Source organism: Chlorocebus sabaeus, chromosome 12 (genome assembly GCF_047675955.1).
Source record: "Chlorocebus sabaeus isolate Y175 chromosome 12, mChlSab1.0.hap1, whole genome shotgun sequence".
NCBI classification, from domain to species: Eukaryota; Metazoa; Chordata; class Mammalia; order Primates; family Cercopithecidae; genus Chlorocebus; species Chlorocebus sabaeus.
This window is the reverse complement of record NC_132915.1, coordinates 66,451,547-66,477,603: the sequence shown is the minus strand read 5'-3', so window position 1 is coordinate 66,477,603 and position 26,057 is coordinate 66,451,547. Positions and strand designations below refer to the sequence as shown.

At 48.1% G+C, this 26,057-nt stretch overlaps 2 protein-coding genes across 5 annotated transcripts in view; both read right to left on the bottom strand.

Annotated features, from left to right (window-relative positions):
- TRMT10B (tRNA methyltransferase 10B) overlaps positions 1–1,377 on the bottom strand; it is a 38,218-nt gene extending 36,841 nt beyond the window's left edge. For all 4 annotated transcript variants that reach the window (XR_491883.3, XM_007968681.3, XM_007968680.3 and 1 more), the window contains exon 1: positions 1,279–1,377. The gene's annotated coding sequence lies outside the window, so the exon portion shown is untranslated. The remainder of the gene's footprint in view (positions 1–1,278) is intronic.
- Positions 1,378–6,670: 5,293 nt separating this feature from the next.
- FRMPD1 (FERM and PDZ domain containing 1) overlaps positions 6,671–26,057 on the bottom strand; it is a 99,314-nt gene continuing 79,927 nt past the window's right edge. Inside the window, exons 8-16 of the mRNA XM_007968691.3 lie at positions 23,821–23,946; positions 22,573–22,692; positions 21,238–21,374; positions 20,081–20,207; positions 19,851–19,946; positions 17,942–18,124; positions 16,428–16,575; positions 12,793–13,599; positions 6,671–9,311 (exon numbers count right to left, since the gene is read on the bottom strand). Of these exons, the coding sequence (XP_007966882.2) occupies positions 6,931–9,311; positions 12,793–13,599; positions 16,428–16,575; positions 17,942–18,124; positions 19,851–19,946; positions 20,081–20,207; positions 21,238–21,374; positions 22,573–22,692; positions 23,821–23,946 (4,125 nt within the window). The 3' untranslated portion in view covers positions 6,671–6,930. The remainder of the gene's footprint in view (positions 9,312–12,792; positions 13,600–16,427; positions 16,576–17,941; positions 18,125–19,850; positions 19,947–20,080; positions 20,208–21,237; positions 21,375–22,572; positions 22,693–23,820; positions 23,947–26,057) is intronic.

Here is a 26,057-nt window from a genome sequence, read left to right as displayed (position 1 = left end):
CCCAGATTTAGCTTTTTTTTTTTTTTTTTTTGACATAGGAATTACCATTTTAACCATTTGTAAATGTGCAGCTAAAAATACACTAAGAGCATCCACATTGTTTGCCACCATCACTACCGTCCATCTCCAGAGCTTGTTCATCTTCCTAAAGTGAAACTCTGTGACCTTTATGTAACTCTCCATTACCCAATCCTGGCAGCACCTTTACATTTCCTATCTGTATGAATCTGACTGCTGCTCTGGTTTGAATGTTTGTCCCCCTCTCACATTCAGGTTGAAATTTAATTGCCATTGTAACAGTATTAAGAAGTGAGATTTCATTTATTTCCCGTTTCTTCATTCAAAATCTTTTCTGAGCCTCCATTGTGGGTCCAGTGCTGAAAATTGGGACTATTCCTTACTTTCATTCAATAAAGTTACTAAGCACCTGACAGAACAGTACATCCTGGGGACTTGGGGATGACATTCGTTCAGCTTTCATGGGGCTCCAACTATCTGACCCAGCCTTGCATGACAGCTGCCTGTTTCCCCACTAGATTATAAAGCCAGGGAACAATTCACCTGTACACACTTAGTGCTGAGCCTGTGAGCATCCTAAGTGTTTGATAATCACGCTCTTCTGCTTAGAAGCCTGCAGTACTCTCCATTTCACTTAAGTAGCCCAAATCCATACAATGACCTATGCAGATCATTAAGGTCTACCTTCCAGTTTCCCCTGCACTCTCTGGTTTGCTGTTCCTCAAACATACCCTTTAGGACCTTTGCGTTCGCCGTTCTCTTTACCCTCAATGCTCTTCCCTCAGACACTTACAGACTACCTTCCACCCCTCATTCAGATTTGTACTATCCAACATAACTTTATTTTTTGTCGGAACCTCCTCCATCCCTACAATGTAGGCAAGTGTTGTTTGCTTATAGACGCTCAATAAATACTTGCTGAGTTCATAAATACTCCACTCCGCACCCCCACCCTAGGTTGGCAGAGGCCTCAGACCTTTTGCTAGCCCAAGTCCCACCTGATGGGCACCTACGCTGCCGCTAAATGATGGCACATCGACTCCAGCCCGAGAGCACCCCGCCTGCGGGTGCCTCCCAGCCCACAAGCTGCGGCGCGTGCGAGTAGAGGCAGGAAGGGAAAGCCCAGGAAAGTAGTGTACCGCAGGCCACATGACTGCTAACCGCTGCTTTCCCAGCGTCCGCCCCGCCGCGAGGGAGGCGGCTGTCCCAGGCTGAACCCCGCAGCCTCCAGTCAGCCCCCTAAACCAGCAGACGGCTTACCTGATCCCGTCACCCCGGGCGGCAGCGGCGGCGGCGGCGGCGCCTTCGGAATTCGCCTCCAGCTTCGCTTCCGCTTCCTAACCCCGCTCCGAATGGCATCCTGGGAATTGTAGTTTTTCGTCTGCCAGCCGCTCGTGGGGCCGGGCCGGCGCGAAGGCTGTGGCTTCTGCTCCCAGCCCGGGCTCTGGGGAGCTGCGTCCAGCCGTGGGGCCGGGCCGGAGCGGAGGCTGCGGCTTCTACTCCCATCCTTGACGCTGGGGAGATGCGTCCCGCCGTGGGGGTTGCCCGCATTCTCTAAGCCCCGGTTTCCCCGACTGTTAGACGGCGATCACAACCCCAACCCCTTGCTAACTTCACAGGGCTCCTGCAGGTGACCAGGTGCTATGTTGGTTGTCAAGGGCTGGACATTATGGATATTGCGAAACTGGGGTGTGTGAAACACAAAGAAAAACAAAGCCGACTGAATGGACCTCCCTCTCGGCCAACGGGATTCCAAAGAAACATTAAAAACTGGTTAAGGCCATGTTGGGAAGGGGGAGCGGAGCGGGGCCGTTGGGCATGTCTGATATTATATCCCGTCCCTTTCGGAGTTTAGACCCAACGGGGACTGGCAGAACAGAATCTTTGTAGCAATAAGATACCAAATTCCAACCTGACATCACATGACAGAAAAAGAAACCAAAAACTTTTACCCCAAAATATGTTTCATTGCCTTAATTTGAAATGGCCCTGCAAAGCTGTTTTGTGTTGGGGGTGCGGGAGGGATTTGCACCTGTAAAAACATCTCTATTACCATAACTAGATCTTTCCCCTCCCAGGTCCTCCCAATTCTGAAGAGATTAACTGAGTCTAGCACCTTTTTTCCCCTTCGTTAACAGGTGAAACCAAATTTGGATCGCCTATCATTCCACAGCCTTGCCCTTCCCCAGGCTTTGCCATAGCCAGCAGAGCCCTCGAGCTGACACAGACCTTTCCTGAGCACACAACCACCCTCTCCACTGCCCCAGCGCACAAGAGAGATGTCAGGGCTTTGATCAGGATGATTCCAGCCCCTGGGCACTCTTCTTCCTCCATCAAAGACACGAAGCGGCTTGCCCAAGACTTGGCCTCCTTATCAGCCACTCTTCCTTCACTCCTGCAGTCCTAGGGGTCTCACCCATTCAGAGACACTCCAACCTGAATGAGCCCGAAGTCCTGTTCAAGAAACTACAGCCTGGTTGGATTCCTCCTTGGCCCAACTTTCCCTCTCTGGACTTTTCTTTCCAGGGCTCCTCCAGCACCTACCACTCATCCCCAATCCATGCTCCAATCCATCCTTTATCAGCTTCCAGGGCGATTTCTTTCTTTTCTTTTCTTTTTTCTTTTTTTTTTTTTTCTTTTTTCTTTTTTTTTTTTTTTACAAATTTTTCTTTTTCTTTTTTATTCTTATTTTTATTTTTTTTTAAATAGAGATGGGGTTTCACCATGTTGCCAAGGCTGGTCTTGAACTCCTGGGCTCAAGCGATCTGCTCGCCTCGGCCTCTCAAATTGCTGGGATTACAGGTGTGAGCCACTGTGCCTGGCTGCGATTTTTAAATATTAACACTAAACACTCATTCCCGACCCCCTCCCCCACCCCCATAAGGCTTTTTCTAAAGCCCAGCTTTAACATCTCTGCTCTGCTCTGCTCAGAGACGGCCCTGGCTTCCCACTGTCTGCTGAAATGCCCCAGTGGGGCTTGCACAGTGGCTGAAATGATCTTCAATGACGCCTTCAGGTTTTAGCTCACACTACACCCACCAGTCCCTGCACCTCACACTGAGCCATGCTGAACGCTTTCCCCCACTCCCTGCCACCACTCTTGTGTCCTTTGCCTCTGAATAAGCTCACGGCCACTTTCCAGTGGGAGGAAAAGACCTTCTAGCTGGTCTCATTGCTTTCCCCAAACCCCACTTCATGCGTTTGCCATGTGATTATGTGTCTCTCCTGATGTAAAATCTAACCCCCTTCCCGAGGTCTTGTGTTACACAACTCAGCTCCTGCATGCCCCTCCCAGCTTCATCTCCTATCACTCTTCCTCCAGCTTGCTATGTTCCAGTTGTACTGATCCTGAAATGCTTCAAACGCCCTGTGAGCCTTGCAAATACTGTTCCCTTTCCTCTCACTTTTCCATGGCTGGCTTCTTATGCTTTAGGCCCCAGCTTCAGCATTCCCTCTTCAGAAAGGCCTTTCCTGACGACCACTCTGGCAAGATTGGTTCATTGTATCCCTGTCTTGGCATCTTTTTTTTGTTTTCTTTGTTACCTCTCAGTCAGTAATGGATTTTTTTTTCTGTGTCTTTCCTACAATTATAAGTTCCTTGAGGAGACTATGTCTGCCGTGTTCACGGTTGTATTCCCAGTGCCACTACATAGTAAATATTTGTCGACACAGTAAATGAATGATTTTTCTCTACGTTCTTGACATATCCAAATTCTATCTGTCAAATCCAGGACCTGACACACAGTACTCAATAAATACCTCTTGACATGCTAGTTTTAATTAATGCTGCCTTCTGCAGGAAGCCTTCCCTGATTACTACTCTGCCCCTTACCCAAAATGACTTCTCTCTCATTAGACCCCTCACAGCACCTTATCTGTTCTCTCTGGAGGCCTTGAGTGAACCGTGCCTTATGTTGTAAGCCTCTATCTCCACGTATCACCTAATCTCTATCAGGAGCTTTTCAAAATATAATAAGATTCTTCCCCAATTAGTTACATTCATAATGCTGCATCAGGCACCACCTGGCATGGGCATCCCATGAATGTTTGTTGAAAGAAATGAATCAGCCAATGTGATGGTGGGTGGGAAAAGGAAGGAAAGGTGTAAATGTCCCATCGTTTCTTAGTCACTAAACAATTGACTCTTGCATTTCAGGGTAGCAAGTCCCCGTTCTGCCTATCTCATGTTGGAGGCTGCGTGACTCCAAAGAAAGTGCTGAACAGTGCAATTTCCCCTGCTTCTTTAGCTTTTCAACAAACAGTGAAGGGTTTCCCAGCAATTCTGGAACTTAGTTCTCCTCATGGGAACTGTAGAGAAAAATAGCAGCTCCATACAGTAGCAACTCAAGACAGTTAATGAATTTGAGGGGAGGAGAAGCAAAGAAAAAGGAAACAAACACTTATTGAGTGCTGAGCTGGAAGCTTCAGTCTTCTTTCTGCCTTCCATGATTATGTATTCTTCACAATAATGCTGAATATATGTTATTCAACAATCTCTAGGGTGTTGACCATATTAGAAAAATGCATTCAAGGTATCTAAATAAGGCATCTGCCACATCGTAGGCCCTCATTAAATGAAAAGTATTATTTCCTTTATCCAGATGGGGAAACAGGCCCAGAGAAACGCATAACAACACAGGCCAAAGCCAGGATTCAAATCCTCATTGAGGCCAGGTGCGGTGGCTCACCCCTGTAATCCTAGCACTTTGAGAGGCCAAGGCGGGCAGATCACCTGGGTGCAGGGGTTTGAAATCAGCCTAGGTAACATGGTGAAACCCCTCTCTACTAAAAAAATACAAAAATTAGCTGGGCATGGCAGCAGATGCCTGTAATCCCAGCTACTCAGGAGGCTGAGGCAGGAGAATTGCTTGAACCTGGGAGGCAGAGGTTGCAGTGAGCCAAGATCACACCATTGCACTCCATCCTGGGCAACAAGAGTGAAACTCCATCTAAAAAAAAAAAATTCTTGTTGAGTGAAGTCCCGAGCTCCTCCCCTAAACTTGTGAACACATAGGTGTGTTCACATAAATGAGTGATTTACCTCTTCATAGCTTTCTGCTGGCAAAAGTTTCAAGTCGTGTTTAACATTAGGCAATTTTTATTATTTTGGTGTCCTGGAGTTCCTATTTTTCATTGCCATGAAACTGCTTCCAATCTGTGTTCAAGAGCCTCATTTAAATTGTATTCAAAGTATTCTAAGAAACAGGCCTCTAAGAAAATATGTCTTTTCCTGGCACAAGTACTGGTTAACTGGTTTCTAGTTATTAATAACAAGTCATTGGTAACAGGAGATGGGAAGGATGCCTTTTCACGTCTTCTCTCAGGTATTGTTTTCCTTCTGATTGGAGAGAGCTGAGGTGTGTGACTTAACACTCTCCTCTCTGTTCCTGCTTTTGCTGGATGGAGAAGAGGAGCCCTAGGGAAAAGCCACAGGGGCAGCACTGAGCTCACAACTGGTCAGGAGCACCAGAGGGACAAGGGACTCCTTTAATGAACTCTAATAGCCTAAGGTGAGTGACTAAACCACCTTTGGCCTGGACAGAGAAGCCAGGTGAAGAGGCATCCCAAGGGAGGCTTAAAATCAGTTTCCCTGGGGTCTAAAAACAAAATGCAGGGTATGGTTTCAGACTAGAATAGATATCCATAAGAGCTGACAGTTATAACTAGCATTTATCATTTACTAGATTGAGTACTTGCTGGATTTCTATCCCATAAAATGGGCACTATTAGTATCCCAATTTGCAGAAAAGAAAACCAAAGCACTGAGAGGTGAAGTGGCTTGTCTAAGGTCCACCGGGATGAACTGGGATAAACTGGCTCAACTGGGGTAAGAAAGGTATCCAATGTATTTCTTTTGCTTTAATATTCTTAAAAAGGCAAATCTAATTCAAGGCTTTAATGTTCAACTTTTTATTTTTATTTATTATTATTAATTTTTTTTGAGATGGACTCTCGCTCTGTCACCCAGGCTGGAGTGCAGTGGCACGATCTTGGCTCACTGCAAGCTCCGCCTCCCGGCTTCAAACGATTCTCCTGCCTCAGCCTCCTGAGTAGCTGGGATTACAGGTGCATGCCACCACGCCCAGCTAATTTTTTGTATTTTTAGTAGAGACGGGGTTTCACCATGTTAGCCAGGATGGTCTCCATCTCCTGACCTCGTGATCCGCCCGCCTCAGCCTCCCAAAGTGCTGGGATTACAGGTGTGAGCCACTGCTCCTGGTCAATGTTCGACTTTTTATATATTTAAAACAGGAATAAGGTGCAAGATTCAGGGATGCGATCAATTTCAGATAAAGCACATGTGTGGCCTTGCAAGTAAAGAACTTCCTGCCACCTAGTGGCAATCTATGCTTGCTGCAGCAGGGCAGCCAAGAATCCCAGGCCTCCTGGTGCAGGCGCTGCAAACAACTTGTGAAGGTCGAATCTATTAAATATCACCGGTATTCACTCCTATTTGCAAAGGTTATTGCCAAATAAGTGTGATATGAGAAGTCAAGACTGTTTTTCAGTGACCCCCACTTTTCTCCCTCACCCCTGCCTTCTTGAGTATTCCTTTTGCTTCTACACTCCTTGGGTATGCTCCTTTTACGATAAACGCTTTGCTAATAGTGATCTAAATAATCTGTGCCCTTGAGAGTCTATAAGCATCCTGACCAGGGGTAGAGACTTGTCTTTCTTATCTGTAAATCCCAAGGCCTGGCACAAAGGCAGTACCCAGTGAATGTTTGTTGAACGAATGTAAGTGAATGCTTTTGACTCAAACTCTATGACTCAGGCCAAGATTAAGCAGCAGTTTATTTGAATACTCTATATAGTAAACATTTGAAGAGGGTGGATGGGAAAGTGGAAGGGGCTTCTCAGGGAAGTGTCCAAGGCAAGAAAGGGCAGGAGGCCCTTGGGCCATTGACCTGCTTACAGGGCCGTGGATGCCCGGAACTTCTGGGTCAAACAGAACACGGCGGCTGTGAGGGCCGTGCACTGACGGGCCAGGAGTTTCACACTCAGGTCATGGTAGCCCCTCTCACAGGTCGATTTAGCGGCCTCTACAAACTGATGGTAGGTGTACACCACATCCCTCAGGTTCCCCGCTGCCTCCCTGTGCCGGGTGGAGCAGCGGCTACAGTCCGTGAACTGAAAGCACAGGCCAGCCAGTTGGACCAGGTGCTGGAAGGTGTCACGCACGGCCCCCTGCATCTCTTCGGGGGACTGGTCCATTCTGATCACATGCTGACAGCTTGACAGGAGCTTCTGGGAGCCCATGCAGAGGCGGCTCCGGCTTTCGGTAAAGTGCCAGGTGCACTTCTCTGGGGGATGTTTGTTTCCAATCCCCCAGGAAGTTTCTAAAATGTCTTGTAGCTCCAGCAAGCTCTCCATGAGCTGGATGAAGCCCTCAGGGGTGCTGGCGGGGATGGCTTTCAGCTGTCTCAGTGCCCTGGAGCAGTACTCTGGCCAGATGTGGCTTTTCCTCGACAGGGGTGCAGTGCTGCAGCTGTGGGTTCGGGCAGGCCTCCAGGGCAGAACCACCGGGCTTCCTGCAGAGGGCGGTGAAGTGAGGGGGGCCGTGGGGTGTGCTTCCAAGTCCCGGTCTTCTTCCTCTGTCTCAGGCTGCGGGCCACGGAAGCATGTGGCATAGGAGAACTGACAGCTGCACTGCTCCATCCCTATCCTGGGAGCCACCATCTCATTCATGCCTGCAAAACCCAAAGATGTAGCCATCCTGAGACTGGCAGAGACTTCAGGACGGCTTTCTGGGGCAAAGCACAGAAAAGACTTCTCAGCAGGAAGGCAGATGCTAGAGCTGTCACTTTTGCCTTCTGAGAGTAAGCAATGGTTTGAAGTTTCTAAGTGAGGATCCTCTTGTGGACGTGGTAGTGGCTCTGGCAGGGAAGGCCCAGGATTAAAACAGACCCACTCAGGGCTGTCCCTACAGGCTAGATCTTCCCCTGTCACATGGTTAGGTGTCTCTGCCTTGATCCCCTCTGGAGGGAGGACTGATGAAATTGTCTGCTTCCCAAGAAAGAAATCAGGGTCTAAATCCAACTCTACGAATAGTTTTTGTTCTTGAGCCTGGCAGGCTTGCCCTGGGGGTTCTCTGCTCTGTCCTTGAGGGTCTCGAGGGGCATGTGGTGGGATCTGCTCAGTCCCTGTTACAGGAGCATCTAAAGAAAGGGAGGTTACTATTTTACCAGCTGGAGAATTAATATCAAGAGTCTGTGAAACATTATTTGACACATCACCCAGGGAGTCACCTGAATCCTTCCTAGATTCCTCCTGAAATATCTTGGTGCCATTTTTGTTTCTAACTTCTGTGTCTCTTTCCAAAGATAGTTGTCCTTGTTGCTCTTCCTTTGTAGGGATAGAAGCTATCTTCTCTCCTGGATTTATTCCACATTCATCACTTCTAGGCTCATCTCCAGGAGACAACAAAGGCTCTGTGTATTTGGGGGCAGTTTCTTGTATATGATTTGTACAAAAAGATTCCAATCCCATTTCCAACTGGACATGGGGCTCCAACTGGAGCTCTAGTGTGTCTCCTTGAGAGACATTATGTAGCCCTGGGTTGCTGGCCAGGCAGACTCTGTCTGGGTTAGGGTCACCACTGGAGAGGGAGGAGGAGCTGTCCCCATGCTCTATGGTGGGTTCTTTGGGGGCAGTGCCATCCAGGTCTTGAGATAGAGGTAAGATTTGGGAAGGCCTTGCCTGAGCAGTATCTGGGCCAGATGAACCTGGATTAGAACAGTGAGGAGTGCTTGCTGAGGAGCTGGCAACAGGGACAACACCAGAATTCTCTTTATTGTTGGGGTCAATCCGGAAGCGAATGGCAGAAATAGAAGACACTCGAGAGTCGATGACTGATTTGGTTTCCATGGTCTCGGGCTCCATCTCCATGACCCTGGAGGCTGGGTTTGTGCTCTTGGTCTCCCTCAGGGGAGCTAGCAGCCCCAGGGCCTTTGTCTCCAGAAGGCCAGGCTCACCCTGCATGTCCTGCAGAGAGGACACAGTTGGGGAGGGTGCACCAAGGGCCAGGTAGGGCTCCCTGTCATAGTAGCACACGTCGTCTACACTCTCCAGGGAGGCTGATGGCACCAGGGGAAATGAGACCTGAGACGTGTAGTCGGTCTGTAGGAAAGACCTTCTTTTCCTCAGGGTCTTGGCATACTTCTTGACTTCTCCCCTCCTGCTTAGCTCTCTTCCATCTGGCCCACAAGGCAGGCTGTTCTCAGGGCTATAAGTGCTGGCCTTATTCTGCAAGCTTGTGGCACTGGGTTCTGCAGCAGAAACATCTCTGGGCCCTGGGAGTCAGGAAAGAAAAAATATATTAAAAAGCAGAAAACCAAAGAGGTTTATAGAGCTTGGGGCTCAGGCCTTGGGCTTGCCTGGGTTCAAATTCTGGCCAGGCTATGTAACCTTCAGCAAGTTCAATCCTGATCTCCTCAACTTCCTCATCTGAAAGATGGGTATAATAATTGTGACAGACATTGTTTTATTTTTTTGAGACAGAGACTCGTTCTGTCACCCAGGCTGGAGTGCAATGGCATGATCTTGGCTCACTGCAACCTCCGCCTCCCAGGTTCAAGCAATTCTCCCGCCGCATCCCCCTGAGTAGCTGAGAGTACAGGCATCTGCCACCACGCCAGGCTAATTTTTGTATTTTTAGTAGAGATGGGGTTTCACCATGTTGGTCGGGGTGGTCTCAAACTCCTGACCTCAAAGGATCCGCCTGCTTAGGCCTGGGATTACAGGTGTGAGCCACCGCGCCCGGCTGACACTTTTTTTTTTTTTTTTTTGAGACAGGGTCTCACTGTGTCCCCCAGGCTGTAGTGCGGTGGTGTGATCACGGCTCACAGCAGCCTTGAACTCCTGAGTTCAAGCAATCCTCCCACCTCAGCCTCCCAAGGTGCTTGGATTATAGGATTGAGCCACCGCACCCAGCTGTGATAGACATTTTTAAATTTTTGGCTCCCTAAGATCCATTTAATTGTCTTTTGGTCACAGCACCTCAACTTCGATTTAGTGAATGACATCTCCCCAGTGGTTAGAACCTGCTGGAAGTGTTCATGAAGATGCTCTGTCCACGCCAGCCAAGTCACTCAGCCAATCAGCTACAAATTCCCCACAAGTCCAAACTCAAAGACATTGATTAAAAAAAAAAAAAGCGGTGTCGTTCTTTCCAGCCACAATATCTTGATAATACAGGTAGGGAATCCTGTTACTAGACTCTTAGCCTGGTTGCTGTCTATTTCTGAATCCACAGTTCTTTAGGTTTGCCAGCAATTCTATAAACAATCTTACTTCCTAACACTTTTTCTTTGTGCTGATGTTAACCCAAGTCTTTTAGTGCCAATAGTGCCAATCAGTGCTGCCGTGCAGGTTAAATTAATTAGCGCATTTTTATAAAGCACCCAGCACAAGGCCTCTGCCTCATTAGGTATTCACTAAAAGGAAGCTATTCTTGTTATTGCCATTTCATGTCTGAATGCAAAGGGGCAACGACTCTGTCACAGGCATCGAGTTTTGTGCGTCCCAGGATGGATCTTTCTGGGAGGAGAGGCACTATTGTGAAGAACCCTTGGGAATCAGCCAGAAGGAATTAGGATCAGAGCCTAGCACTTGAGAATCAGATAGCTTGTGTAGTCAGACCAGTCATTTCTAACCTGGCTGCAGGCTATTAGAAACCCTATCAAGTCCTGTGCTGCTCCCCAGAATCTCTGAGGCTAGGGCCTAGGAATCTATAAGGTCTAGGTGGTTGTTGTTGTTTTTATTTATTTTTATTTTTTTGAGACAGAGTCTTGCTTTGTTGGCCAGGCTAGAGTTCAGTGGCGCGATCTCGGCTCATTGCAACCTCCACCTCTCGGGTTCAAGCAATTTTCCGACCTCAGCCTCCCGAGTAGCTAGGATTACAGGCACGCACCACCACACCCAGCTAATTTTTGTATTTTTTGTAGAGACAGGGTTTCATCATGTTGGTCAGGCTAGTTTCAAACTCCCGACCTCAGGTGATCCGCCTGCCTCCGCCTCCCAAAGTGCTGGGATTATAGGCGTGAGCCACCGCACCAGCTGAATCTATGATTGTCAAAAAAAGTCCCTCAGGTGATTCTGATGCCCAGTCACGTTTGACTGCCCTAGGCTACTGACAGCCACTGACCAAGGAGTTTCTAAGTCCCAAAGACAGAGAAGCTCCAGTAGTGAGTCAGGGGCCAGATCAGAACCTAGGCTGAGGAATCCTAGTTCTGGCTCTCTTCTCAGCAACACACTGGCTCCCTATAAAAAAAGAAACAAAACAACAGTGTCCGGTATGAACCCCGTATGTCCCTGACTAGACTCCCATAAAAGGGCCCTGACTGATGGTTTCTGCCACACTTCCATCCTGCCCCCAGCACAATGGCTGGCCCTGCAGAGCAAGGCTAGGGGCACGAAAAGTGGTTGTCTTGGTTCTTTGGGGAGCAGTAAGCAGTCTGGCCATGGTTTCTCCTTTCCTTAGGGGCATAGTCAGTTGAACTCAGTGTAGATGGTGGAGACTTCATTCATTCATTTAGCAACAATTGCTAGACACTGTGTGCTGGGGACACAGTGAGAAACACACAGTTCTAACGCTCAAAGGAGTTCTCGGTCTAGTGATGGAGAGAAACATCAACACAGAATCATACAAGTAAATACGTAATTTACAGGCTATGCTAGGTGCCAGGCAGGGAGAGCCTCAGGTGCTGCAAGAACATGTGACAGGGATGGGGAGACCTGTCCTGGGCTGGGAAGCCTGGGAAATGTTCTCTGAGGAAGTGAATTCCAACTGGAATCTGATAGATGGATGGCACCAGCAGCCACGATCAGGGGAGGGGTGTTTCGGGCAGAAAGAATAGCATGTGCAAAGGCTGGAGGAGGGAAAAAACAGGCACTTGTAGAAAGTGGCAAGGAGGGCTGTATGGCAGGAATGCAGGAGGAGGGAGAGACACAGGCAGAGGCCATGTCACAAAGGGCCTCAAAGGGCCTGACAGGGCTCCCAGAGGAGCTGGCCTTTCTCTCCAGAACAGTAGGAGAGCACAGGAGGGCAGGGAATAGAGAGAGGATCAGAGAGCAGCAGGAAAGCATCGAGACAGGAACAAGGGCTGCAGCTCTCCCAGCTCCTGGCAGGTCACCTTCAACATCCACGTGCTCTTTTCCAGTATGTTTCCTTCAGAATGCAGTGTGTGTGTGTTTGTGTGTGTGTGTGTCCTGCCCGGATCTCAGTTCTGCTTGGGAAGTCATCCTACACGGAAAGACCCTCCACACTCGCGGTGGAGGAATGTATGAGGAACCTGATTGAAACACAGCCACCAGATCCCCCACCTTCTGATGTCAGGGTCCCTTGGACCCCAGACGGCCTGTCCGTCTGGTTCTTCTTGCTTCACGGCCTCCTTTAATGCAGCCTCAGGATCAGGGATGACATAGCCACTTCGCTCTGCCCAGCACTCCTGCCAAGCCCTTTTCTTTTGTGTAAATTCTGTCCCTCCCACAAGGCCCAGCCCATTTGCCCCGTCTTCTGGGAGGCCTTCCCTGATTCCCACTGTTGGACGAATCCCTTCCATCTCTGCTTGCCACAGTTCTCTGAACCTCCCTTGCAGCCCTGCCACGATGCCTAAAATTTCGTCCACGGAATCTGTATCTACCTCCTCAGAAGTGGACAGGGACCCTGTTTCACTCATGTGTGTTCCTCTCAAGCTTGGCCCCGGGCCTTGGCCCCCAGGAGGCACTCAGGAGCTGCCTGCTGTGTCTGCAGACCTGCAAGGGAGGGCTCACCTGAGGGGGGGCCTGGGGGAGTGAGCTTATCAGCCGCATCATAGTATTCCTCATCTGAGCTGCCATCCTCAAAAGCCAGTGGTGGGTGCAGGGCCAGGGATTCCAGCATGGAACTAGGCTGGGCCTCAGTCCAGCCCTGCTGACCCCAGGCTGGTGGGGCTCCCCCTTGCCGGGAAGCTGCGCTGTCGGAACTGTCACTCAGGTAGCTGGCCGGGGAGACACTGGAGCACAGGCTATAGTAGTCGGCGCGGCTGCCTTCATACAGCCTGGGGTCCAGCCTGACTGTGCTCAGTTCTGGTGCCCAGCCAAATGTCTCCAAAGCGGCACTCTCGGAAAACTCTGTCTTCTGGCACTGGGGGTTGGCTCTCTGGGCCAGGTCCAGGAGACAGAGGAAGCCACTGGTTTCAATCCCGCTTCTCTCCTCCTGGCTGTCAGAGTCAATGCTCTCTGGGAGGCTTGGCGAGCCGAAGTGGAAGAAAGCGGACCTGATGGAGGAGCAGGTATCTAAGTCATCCTCTTCCAGAGCGTCCATGGATTCGCTCGAGCCGCTGGTCCTGTAGCCGCGGCTCTCAGTGTTGGCTGAGTCGGACGCCTCAGACTCGGCACTGTCTGTGGTGCTGCTGGCCCCGCAGGTGCTGGGGCCCCTCCTAGCCACCTCAGGTGTGGGGCTGTTCCCAGGAGGCTGCTCCTCCTTTATGAGTGATCTGCAGGGTGCCAGCTTCACCAGGCGCCTGTCAGAGAGAGGTTCGAGTACGCAGTCCACCTCAGAGGACTCCTCTGAGTCACTGCAGGCCCTGGATTCATAGCCTGCAACACAGGGTACACCAACAGTTACACAACAGAACTCTCCCGCCTGTGTGTCCTTCTAGCCCCCCCGGCCCCCACACAAACCTGCCAGATGAGAAAACTGAGGGCCAGAGGGTGGCTGGCCTAAGACCGTGCTATACTGACCAACACGGGATCTGAGGGACCCCACCTTCCATGTTCTCCCCACAGTATCAGACTGCCTGTCCCACATCTCTCTGAGCTAAAGGAGGCTGGATTAACTCCATCCCCACCTCCAAGAAGAACTGTCTGTTCATGGAAATGTGGTATTTACTTTGATTCCTCTTTGCAGGGGCAGCACTGCCCAGGTTTGCTAAGCCCCTCCCGAGACCTCAGTTCTGTCCCGTCTGGGCATCAAAGTCAGATGGGGAATCATATTTTAAAAATACAACAGGTCCTTGGCCCTACCCCTGATGTACTGAGTCAAATCTCTAGAAGTGGGGCCTGAGAATCTATATTTTTAGCAATTTTATGGGGAGTATGAGGCTGCTAGGCTGGCACCATTCTAAAGCCTGGCCTTCTGGATCCATGGGTGCTACGGGCTTTGTAGGACAGTGAAAACTTATCCAGCTGCAGGTTCTCAGGAAGGATTAATGGTAGGAGGGCGGGGAGCACTGAGCCAGGTTGCAATCTCTTTATTCCTGTAAGCCTCCAGAATGATCTTTCTCAAACTTCTCTCTGACCTCATCACACCCTGCTTACACCTTCTGATGGCTGCCCTGCCCATGGGGAAGAGCCTGACCGCCCCCACAACAGTTACAGACTCTTACAATATGGCCTTGTTACCCTTCTCACAGGATGGCCATGGTGCCTCATGCACAGTCTAGTCCTCCCTTCCCTCAAAGGATGGCCCTAAGGCCTCCTCTGCAGGCTCTTCCCCCTCTCCCAGGATGGCCTTGAACCCTCCTCCATAGTCTAGTCCCCCCGACAGGATGGTCTTGATGCCTCCCCTTCAGTCTAGCGTCTCCCTCACAGAACGGCCCTGAAGTCTCCTCTGCAGTCTAGCTGCCCTTCTCATGGTGGGGCTCCTATCTCTTTTCACCATCTCCCTTTTCCCCTCTGGCAATATGGTCCAGCCCCTCCTCAGGCACCCAGTCCCCCACAGCAGCCTTCCCTGCCATGTTCCAGCCACCCATAGGGAGAGCTTCTTTCAGGTCATGGCCTTTTCCTCAGGTCATTCCTCCAGGGTCCCTCAGCCTTGAATGATCTGTCTTCCTTTCTGTGCCTGGTTAACTCCAGCATGTTCTTCAAGATCTACTTCCAATACCTCTTCCTCTAGAGGACTTTCTCTGACAGGCAGCAGCAGTCACCCCCCAGCCCCTCCACAACAGCCCTGTTCCCACTCTGTGTTGTCTCCCTGAGCAGACTCTGAGGAGTCACCCTTTGTTCATAAATACATTGTGTAACAACAAAGGTAACAGGCCGGTGTGGTGGCTCACGCCTGTAATCTCAGCACTTTGGGAGGCCGAGGTGGGCAGATCATTTGAGGTCAGGAGTTTGAGACCAGCCTGACCTGCATGGTGAAACCCCATCTCTAGTAACGTACAAAAATTAGCCGGGCGTGGTGGCATGTGCCTGTAATCTCAGCTACTTGGGAGGCTGAGGCAGGAGAATCACTTGAACCCAGGAGGCGGAGGCTGCAGCGAGCCAAGATTGCTCCACTGCACTCCAGCCTGAGTGACAGAGCGAGACTGCCTCTTAAAAAATAAAAATAAAAATAAAAACGAAGGTAACAGATACTCCAAACTCATCACTTTCTGTTTTACTTACTGTATTAATACCTATTCTCTTGAGCTGATTTCTACTTTATCCATATAGAGCAAACACTGCAATGGTGTGCTACTGACCACCTCTTCCCATCTCCACATTCAGTGACATCACGTGGTGGTAGCCTGAAATTAGCCACGGTGAGAGTGTTGACACCATGGAATTGGGCAATTCCTTCAAATTGTTTTCTGTCCCCCTTCAGGGAGTTGTTAAACATTTATCAGCATAGCCCTGCGGACATGCTGCATCAATGATGCTGAAGCAAAAGCCTGGCAGAAACTGGGAGCTGGCCTGGGGGAAACTGTCTTACCTGCCTTGCAGAGATGTTCTTTTATACTTCAAGAGATTGCAAAAGAGTGCATAGGTATGGAAGAGAAGCCAGGTCATCTACTTCCTGAACAAATAAGTGACATTGCTTTTTGATGAGAAATAATGATAATCTTTTTTTTTTTTTTTTTTTTTTTTGAGATGGAGTTTTGCTCTTGTTGCCCAGGCTGGAGTGCAATGTCACAATCTCAGCTCACTGCAACCTCCACCTCCTGAGTTCAAGTGATTCTCTTGCCTCAGCCTCCCAAGTAGCTGGGATTATAGGCGTGTGCCACCATGCCCGGCTAATTTTGTGTTTTTAGTAGAGATGGGGTTTCACCATGTTGGCCAGACTGGTCTCAAACTCCTGGCCTCAGGTGATCCACCCGCCTCAGCTTCACAAAGTGCTGGGATTACAGGTGTGAGCCACCATGCCTGGCTGAGAAACAATGATAAAATGCAGTGGATCTGAGACGATCTTAGGAAATACTGCAGGGAACTAGAGCTCTTCCACAGCATTCCTTGGTTTCAGGAAAATTTCGGATACAAAGAAAGCTTCTTTGTTTAGTATTTATGAAAGATCAATTGTTTACTAGGAAATAAACAGAAAAATAGCTCTCATCCACTTGAGCTGAAGCCTCGGCTCAATTCAATTCACCACCTCCCTTTAGGCTGCCCTTACCTACAAGGCCAGTGAAAGGGGCCTGTCCTTACTGGGGCAAGACTCAGCGCCTCACCTTCTTCTGCGGATACACGGTGCGCTTGTTGTTTGTTTCCAGGCCAGAGGAAAATGGAGGTAACTGGGTCAACCAACAGCCTGTAGTATCCAGCAATCAGGCAGGCTAGGTCTTTTGCACTGTTGGATTCCAGCAGCAAAGTCAGCACCTTGGAAAGCAAATAGAAATCTCATGTTTATCAAGGACCAAGGGACAGTCTGAAGACTGACAACAAAGCCATGTGGGACCAACGAGAGATTCCAAGTAAATCCAGCCATGGTCCACAGATAGATCTCCTGGTGTCCCATATCCTCACCTGCAAGGCTTTAAATGAGGATCTGCATGTACTCATACACGGACACTATTGCACATGCATGCACACGCACACACACACACGTGTGCACACACACTCACACACACACACAGTGGGCTCTTCCCACCCAATCTGTACAGTGTCTTCTGGCTCCTCATCCTCTACCCCAGCACCATATCCAAACTGCCCTATCCCACCCTGTTCATTCCTGCAAGAGGGACCTTGCAAGACTAAACTTAGAAAAGAAAAAGGAGCAAGAACATGTGGAGAATGAGGCAGAGGGTGATAAGAAGAATAAAGCACCACTCTGGAGTATGTTGGGATTAAATCAAAGGAGGGCAGAATAAAAGTAAGACCTTTGAGAGAGGCTCAAGTTGTACCCTGCACTAGTGACCTTTTTTTTTTTTTTTTTTTTTTTTTTTTTTTTTTAGAGTTTCACTCTTGTTGCCCAGGCTGGAGTGCAGTGGTGCAATCTTCTGCTCACTGCAACCTCTGCCTCCTGGGTTTAAGTGATTCTCCTGCCTCAGGCTCCCAAGTAGCTGGGATTACAAGCGTGAGCCACCACACCTGGCCCACTATTTACCCATTTTAATGCCCACCACTCAAAGCTTTTGGGCAGCAATCTGATCCCATGCATGTGATAAAATCCTCTAATGGGCTGGGCGCAGTGGCTCACGCCTGTAATCCCAGCACTTTGGGAGGCTGAGGCAGGTGGATCACGAGGTCAGGAGATCAAGACCATCCTGGCTAACACAGTGAAACCCCGTCTCTACTAAAAAATGCAAAAAATTAGCCAGGCGTGGTGGTGGATGCCTGTAGTCCCAGCTAATTGGGAGGCTGAGGCAGGAGAATGATGTGAACCCAGGAGGCGGAGCTTGCAGTGTGCTAAGATGGCGCCACCGCACTCCAGTCTGAGCGACAAAGCGAGACTCTGTCTCAAAAAAAAAAAAAAAACCCTCTAGTGTTCTCCATCTACGTTTCTAACCCCGACAGGAAAGCACATGGTCCATCTCAGTTTGTATAAAAAACCTTTTAGGACTTCTTCAGGAAAATGTACCATTTACCACTTTCCCTTTGATAGAACAGGATGGACAACTCGTCCTCTTAAGCAGATATTGGACATTAGACTTTATTATTATTTAAAATTCATATAAACTAGCCTGGCCCCCATTTGGCCCCAGATTCCAGCAGTTGAATTCAGAATCTCTCCCCGTTGTGTTACCTTGACGTCCTGAAGATACACTTTGACCACGCTCACTTTCTCAGACTCTTCTGTTAGCTCTACACGGCTAATGTTTGCAAACTCTGCCAATGTGGACATGATGTTGAGTTTGCTATTGATAATTTGGCTAATCCCATACTTGGCTCCAACTAGAAGGGCAATGTAGGATTCTCTGTCCTGTAACTGCAGAGGGTGGAAGGGGAATTAGTTTCCATTCGCAAGCTAGTGGAAATACATTTCACATGTAAGCAATAATACCTCTCGCTGCAAACTCCTTGATTCCTGCTTTAGGTCCTAACCACCAATCCTCCAGACTATTGCCTAATGGAGCCCCATCAAGAGCTAAATCAAAGTGTAAATTTATCTCCCCAAACCCTTTCCAACACAGCCCTGAGCCACAGCCATAAACACATCTGTATTTTCACAGCTATGTACCTATCTTCCCGCTCTATGAATCCTTTCCCTGCCATCCTTTCCCATTTAAATCCTGATCCTTCTTTAAAAGCTTACATCAAAACCTACTGCCTATGGAAAGCATCTGCCTGATGTCAGCCTCCTTAAGCCAGAAATGTCCCTTTCCTCTCTGTTGTTCCTGTGCCACTTCCTCTTACTTCTCTACTAGCACTGAACACTTATGACTTCTTATTTTAATTATTTGTATTAAGTCTCATTTTCCATGTTAAGTTTCTCAATAACAGAGTCTGTATTTATCTCTATTTGTAACCCGCAGTGCCCAGCAAGCACCCTGAACCAGTTCCATGGTCGCTGGTTGCTTCTCCCACTACCAGTTCTTTCCTTAGACAAGAAAGGTAAAGCGAGATTGGGGACTGGAACTGGACAGCTGGGAGAGGGCAGAATTAGCCCTTGGAAAAATTGGAAAGTTTTTCTTGTACCTTCAAAACTGTCCTTTCTGTGATCTAGTCTCTTTTCCACCTTTTGGGTCTTCTACTTAAACAAAGAATCCATCTGTGTTTCCCCTTCCCCTAACTATCTGATGCTCTTCCTTTCTTTCAAAACACTGATTCTCTTCTTCCATCTACATTGTTAGGTTAGCAGTCTGATTACATTGGCCCATCACTGTAAATGACTGAGATGCACACCAAATCTTTTGAAAGGACTTTGGTTAATATTTTTTTTAAACGCCACTCTAATTGGTAAGTTGGTTTTGTGCCGCAGGGTCCTGGGGCTGACAGTGCTGGAGGAAAGCTCTCTGAAACCACACTCCCGAGACACTGACTGCCGAAAAGCACATGCTCTAGGCCTAGGCTGAGAAAAGAAGCAGGCAGGAGAATGGGAAGCGAGCCCAGGGCTTTTCTGCTTCTCTTCTTCCTTCTCAGGCCCACCCCTCATTCCTCCCTTCTTCTGAACAATCGTTGACTCAGCTTGGCAGTCAAACACTCTTATTTTTCTTTCATGATTTCCAGTTTTCCTCTTCACCTTCATATACCCAAAGCTCCAGCATGAACTGCTTACCATCCCCTTCTGACCCAGAAGGCCTTTTCCTCTCTACTGAAGTCTGGCCAAATTCAGCCTTCCTTTGCCTCTTTCCTTAACCCCTTCTCCTTCCTATACTATACTGAAGCAAGTAGTGCTACCTTCTGTCTCCAAACTCCACAGCAATAGGCCGGAACCTGTCTCATGGCTTTGCTTCATTTTGTTGGGTAGCTTGTTTCATCCTTCAAGGACGGAAATCACGTCTTATTCAGCCCTGCTTCCCCTAGCGTCTATCACAGGGGTAGCACCAAGCAAGGGCGTGATAAATATTTTCCAGTGGTATACTATTTAGTTTCCCAAACAAATTCTAGTACATGACAGAGTCCTCAGGAATTTTAGGCTGAGGTACATTGATTTTTAGAGGATCTCTAAGGTCCCTTATGTGAGTAGGATTTCACAGTTCTCTAATACATACCATTAAAGTAGCATTAAAGATTCTTCCACCATATGTCTTGAGTTCTCCGAGGATCTGTAGATAATTTAAACGTAGCTGGGCAGCAGAAATAAGTTGCTTAAATAGAAAAAAAAAAAAAAAACTTGAAGTCAGAGTTATTCATTGGTCTAAAATCCAGGCGATGTTGAAAATGTTTTCCCTAAGGTTTCACAGCAGACTGCTGGGTGGGTCGGCAGAGGCACCTTCATTACCTTCTGTCGGGGTTCCAGCAAATTCTGGTTCCTCTTCATGTGGAAGCTAATGGCTTTCTTGATGTCTTTGCCTTTCATGTTTCGGAGTAAAGTTGGAGATATAAAGTTCTCTATTCCCCAGTCTTTCCTGCCATGAGACATTGGAGACAAGGAGGCCCATTTCTACAGGGTACTTGGCTCTAATGAAGAGCATAATTACATTTGATTCAGTACTTAGTATTCCCATAATACAGCAATTATGAGCCACTTTCTCCTCCTCTCTTTTTCTCTCTCACACACACATACACACACTCTCCACAAAAATCCCTACTGGCACTCAGGAATGAAACCCCACTGATCATTCTGGGAGCTCATCACTCTTGGCATGGTGTGACATTCTACCAATCAGAGCAGGAGTTCTGAATCTTTTTCACTACAAAATACATGGCAAATAATGATAGCATATGTACAAGACATTCTCATAGGGCAACGCAGAGCTCCTGTGAATCCCTCAGGCCAAGCTTCAGCATGGTGCCAGCCTAGCAGCCTCAGAATCCCCCAGAAACTTGCTAAAACTACCGATGCTCAGGCCCTGCTGCTAGAGATTGGACTCAGTACATCAGGGACAGGGCCAAGGATCTGCTGTATTTTTTAAAATATGATTCCCCATTTGATTCTGATGCTCAGGCAGGACAGAGCTGAGATCTGGGGAGGGGCTTAGCAAACCTGAGTGATGCTGTCCAGAACAATTCTAAGCTAGGAATCAGAAGGTGCTGAAATTGTAAGACTTGAAACTGCCCTAGTGGAGACATAATGCAATAGGATCTGGTTCATATCCATGGGAAAAATTAATTTCCAAGGCATTCCCACCCCTAGAAGAGCTTAACACTGATGCTGGCAACTGATTTCCCAAAACATCTTCCCGGGAACTGGGAATTTACAAGGGGATCCTGTGTCATTCCATCTGGAGTTGGCTTCTGTCCCAGAGAGAGCAGCCAGGTTCAGACATCTGGGGGAGCCAGGTGGGATTAGAAAGGGTGCAGAGGGAAATGGATGAAAAGACAACAGACAGATACATGGGTAGGTGGGTGACTATCAGCTTTCTGTGGCATCTGGCCCTCCTGGCCAAGGGCCAGCAAGTTATAAATGCAATGCAGCTGCCATCCCCTGCCACTCACTCTATATACTTTAAAGAGATCTTCTGTGGCTGGGCACAGGCGTAGATCCGCTCCTGGATGTGCAGAGCCGCGAGTCGAAGTGCAGAGCTACATTTCATTTCTACAGCAAAGCGCTCCTGGAGCACATCGCTGCAGCTCTAGAAGAGATTAAATAGAGCAGATGGGAAACAAAAACAGACGTATTGTGTACCCTCGTTTTCTCAGGTGAAAGGCAGCAGGACCAGGAGCTCCGTTTTAAGAGCTGGCTCGCACAGTTCTTTGCTGTGTGACCTTGGTTAAGTTACCAAGACTCTCTGAGCATTTGGTGTCTGGTAAATGAGGATAGTAAAATCTACCTTACGTGGTTTCTGTGAGACTTAAATTAGATAACGTATACGAAAGCAGGTACAAGGCACACAGTGTTATACAAATACAAAATATTGATGGCATTGTTATTGCTATTATTATTATTATTTTCTGCCACCATTTCTGTAAGACTTGGGGCAGTCCAATCCACCTAGTCTGAGTTATCTCATCTGTAAAATACTGATATCTGCCAAATGATTCTTTTTCTTTTTTCTTTTTTGGAGACAGAATCTCGCTCTGTCACCCAGGCTGGAGTGCAATGGCATGATCTTGGCTCACTGCAACCACCACCTCCCAGGTTCAAGTGATTCTCCCACCGCAGCCTCTCAAGCACCTGGAACTATAGGTGTGCGCCACCATGTCTGGCTAATTTTTTGTATTATCAGTAGAGACGGGGTTTCACTGTGTTAGTGAGGCTGTTCTCAAACTCCTGACCTCAAGTGGTCCACCTGCCTTGGCCTCCTAAAGTGCTGACATTACAGGCATGAGCCACCGCACCTGGCTCCAAATGATTATTTTTCATCAGAATAAAAATGACATAATAACTCTCATCTAAGGAGGTAGAATAGGAGGAGCACCAGGCCACAGATCAAGAACTAGGTTTTGGCTCTGCCACTAAGTGGGTGACCCAGACAAATCACATGACCTTCCCAAGACTCAGTGTCATCATTCTAAAATGAGGTTTTGAAGCACTAAGGCCCCTTTTAGCAATAAAAACTGTAATTCTAAAGATCCTAAAATGGTATTATAAAATGTATCGTCTACACTGGGGACTGAGCCTGAATTTCATTCTGATATTGCACATCTGCTAAAACAGCAACTTAGTGATGGAAAAGGCAATTCTGAGCGATGATCAGGCCTGTTCTCCTTCAGATAAAGACAATCCCTACCAGGGAGTTGTTTAATGGCCTCGAGCTCACATTCAAAATCACCCAGTGTGCCATCTTTGAGAACAACCACTGTTATTTTAGGAAGCACAGACCCAGTCACCTGCAGATAGAGGTATTCAAAGGCCACAGGGTCTTCTTTCAGGAGGTCCAGGGGGTCCTTGGGAACAAAACAGACCCTGAAGAGGCAGCGGTAGTCATGTGACTCCTCCCTTTCTACCACCTGCGATGGGTAAGGGAGAGATTATTAATCTCCTAACTGCCTTTGTCCTTGCAGTCATTCCACAAAACTACTCTATAAAACACAGACAGTGAAAGACAGTCCCCAGAGATTTCAATTCTAGTGCTTCCCAAGACAGCCATAGACCCTTGCTCCTAATTTGACTTTCTTTTTCATGGGTACAAAATGTAAAAGGTTCAAAAGGGCAGCATTTCCCACTCACCCATCTTCCAGTTTCCCTTTCCAGAGGAAACTCCTGCTTTCAGTTTCTTGTGTGCCCCTTCCAGAGACAGTTTATGTATATTCGTACTTCAGTATATTCTTTTATCTTCCACAAATAATAATATAGTATATATGCCATTCTACAACTTACCTTATTTCACTTAAACTATCTTAGCAATTTAATTTGATTTTCTTTCCCAATGCAAATGGAATAGAAGTAATTAAGAAGTCTACAAGCAGTAAACCTTCTAATCGGCGAGTGCATTGGGTAAGAATTCATCTGCAAAGAGGAATGTTCAGGGTGGCTTTTATGAGGTTATGTCTTACTCATTTCCAACTGTTAAAATCCTCCTCATCTTTGTAACAGACTCACAAAGATTTGTTGAACTAACCTGTGTTTAGCTTTAAAAAGTTGGTAGAACATATTATTGAATGGTTGGGAGACTGAGTGGTATAGACTGTTTGGCTATACAAAATGTTTACCCTATTTTGCCATCAGGAACCATATCGGGGGTAAGTCCCACAAGAAGGGCTTAGACACAGCCACAAATGCTTCCCTAATGGCTCAAAGGCAGCAGGTGCAAGGGAAGATCATCAGAGCTAGAAACAAAAGATCAGGGTTCTATCAGCTATGTTACCTTGAGAAAATCACCTTACCTCTCTAAACCTTTGTCTCCACATCTGCAAAATGGAGAGGACCTTAAATCTGTGTCCTGCCTACCTCATACTAGCAGATGAAAATCAGGCTTGTCCCATAACCCCCAGGCTGAGTGAGCTCTGTGCCTTCTGGGGCAAGAGAAAGTGCATCAAACCTGCAGATGTGCTGAGCCCTGTCCCCAGAGGTTCTGGTTGAGGCGTGCAGCCAGCCTAGCCCATGCCTCCCAGGAACAGGCGGTCAGTCCTCCCTACCTGCTGGATGAGTTCCTCTTCGTGTAGCAGGTGCAGCCGGGAGATGCTGTACTGCTCTTCCAGGGCCAGTGCAAAGTACTCAATACTTCGGATGGACAACTTCTCCTTCACAGTGAGGATGATGTCCTAGCAGGCACAGAGAGGTGGAGGGGTTACTCAAGGAACAGGGAGGACTTCCCTGGCCTCTCTGCCATTCCTTAGTGCAGCTAGGGAGAGAAAAGCCTGCACTGACAGGCCCAATCCTGACTTAGGCAGGGCTCTGGTCCCCTCATCAGGCCCCTTACAGCCCTGCAGCCACAGCTCCCCTCTCCTCAAGCTCCATCACCATCCATACAGCCACACTGTCTTGCTTTACGTGGAAGGCTGAGGCCATCCAGTGGAGGCTTCTGCCTCTCTCTTATGTCTCTAGACTTATTCTCCCTCTGGAGTTCCCAGTCTCTCTTTTTATTTTTTTATTTTTTTGAGAGAGTCTTCAGGCTGTCACCCAAGCTGGAGTGCTGAGGCATGATCTTGGCTCACTACAACCCTTGCCTCCTGGGTTCAAGTAATTCTCCTGCTTCAGCCTCTCGAGTAGCTGGGATTACAGGCACATGCCACCATAACCGGCTCATTTTTGTATTTGTATTTTTAGTAGAGACAGGGTTTTGGCATGTTGGCCAGGCTGGTCTTGAACTCCTGACCTCAAGTGATCTGCCTGCCTCAGCCTCCAAAAGAGCTGGAATTACAGGTGTGCACCACCACACCCAACTAATTTTTTTGTATTTTTAGTAGAGACAGGGTTTTGCCACATTGGCCAGGCTCCCAGTCTGTATCTTTGACTGCTTACTAGACGAAATCCCACCACACACTCACTATGCAACTGAGGGAAACTTCTTTTTTCTTTTTTTTGGAGACGGAATCTCACTCTATTGCCCAGGCTGGCGTGCAATGGCGCAATCTCGGCTCACTGCAACTGCCGCCTCCTGGGTTCAAGCGATTCTTGTCCTCAGCCACCCAAGTAGCTGGGATTACAGGCGTGTGCCACCATGCCCAGCTAATTTTTTGCATTTTTTGTAGAGATGCAGTTTCACCATGTTGACCAGACTGGTCTCAAACTCCCGACCTCAGGTGATCTGCCACTCTCAGCCTCCCAAAGTGCTGGATTACAGGCATGAGCCACCACATTCAGCCACAACTGAGGGACACTTCTGAACCTCAGTCGCTTCCTCTCCAAATAGAGGACAATAATGCCTACTTCCGACTTCCGAGAGTGGCTGACAGGACGGAATGGTCGTGAATGCTGCGCTGAGGCATTCTGGTTGCCATGCCACTCTTCTTGCTCACTAGGAAGCCCTCTGTGACCACAAGGTCTCTGCTGCCTCAAAGCGTTCGCACACGCTGTTCCCTCTGCCCAGTATACTTTCCCCATCACTCTTTCCAGGTCTGTTTCTTTCTCTTCCTTCGAGTTTCAGCTCAAATGTCGCCTCTTAGAGAGGCCTTCTCTGGCCAGCGTACATAAATGTAATCATCCCTATTATTCTCTGTCCCAGTGTCCTGTTTATTTCCCTCACCATTATTTAATATTATTTTCTTCAATTAACAGCCATTGTAAAGTTAAGTGAATGGGTTCTAGACCTCCACTGCCAATTCCTAGCTGTAATTGCTTCTTTTCTCTATGCCTCAGCGTTTTCACCTGTAGAATGGGAATAATATTAACACCTATCTCATAGGGTTGTTGTGTACATTGAATTGATTTCCCCTTAGAAGGCACTTAGAACAGCACCTGGCAGATGGTATGTATTCAACGCATGCCAACTGCTAATCTCTGTTTTCTTGCTTATTGTCTTTCACTTCACTAGATGGTAAACTCTCTGAGGATGTGGGCCTTGCCTGTGCTGTGCTCCATTATGCAGTATATCCCATGCTTGGCACATAGTAGATGCACACAAACTTTCACTTGGTGAGTAAACAACAATCACAAATGTCCTGCCAGAACCTCAAATGTAGTAAGTCTCGCACCATGAGGTGCTACTCCCTCCTCACGACTCCTGATTCGGAACCCTCTCTCCACTCGTTCCTCACCCCCATAACTACCCAGTGACTAGTCTCGAAGGGTCCATTTGCTTCTGCAGCTCCACACCATTAATTCAGTGCTGCCTGTGTGCCTGGCATTGTGCTGGCCCCAGTGGAAAGCCTGTCTCTTGACTCTGTCCCTTCTCCATTCTCCCATGTCTACCTTGGCTTGCGCTCATGCATTT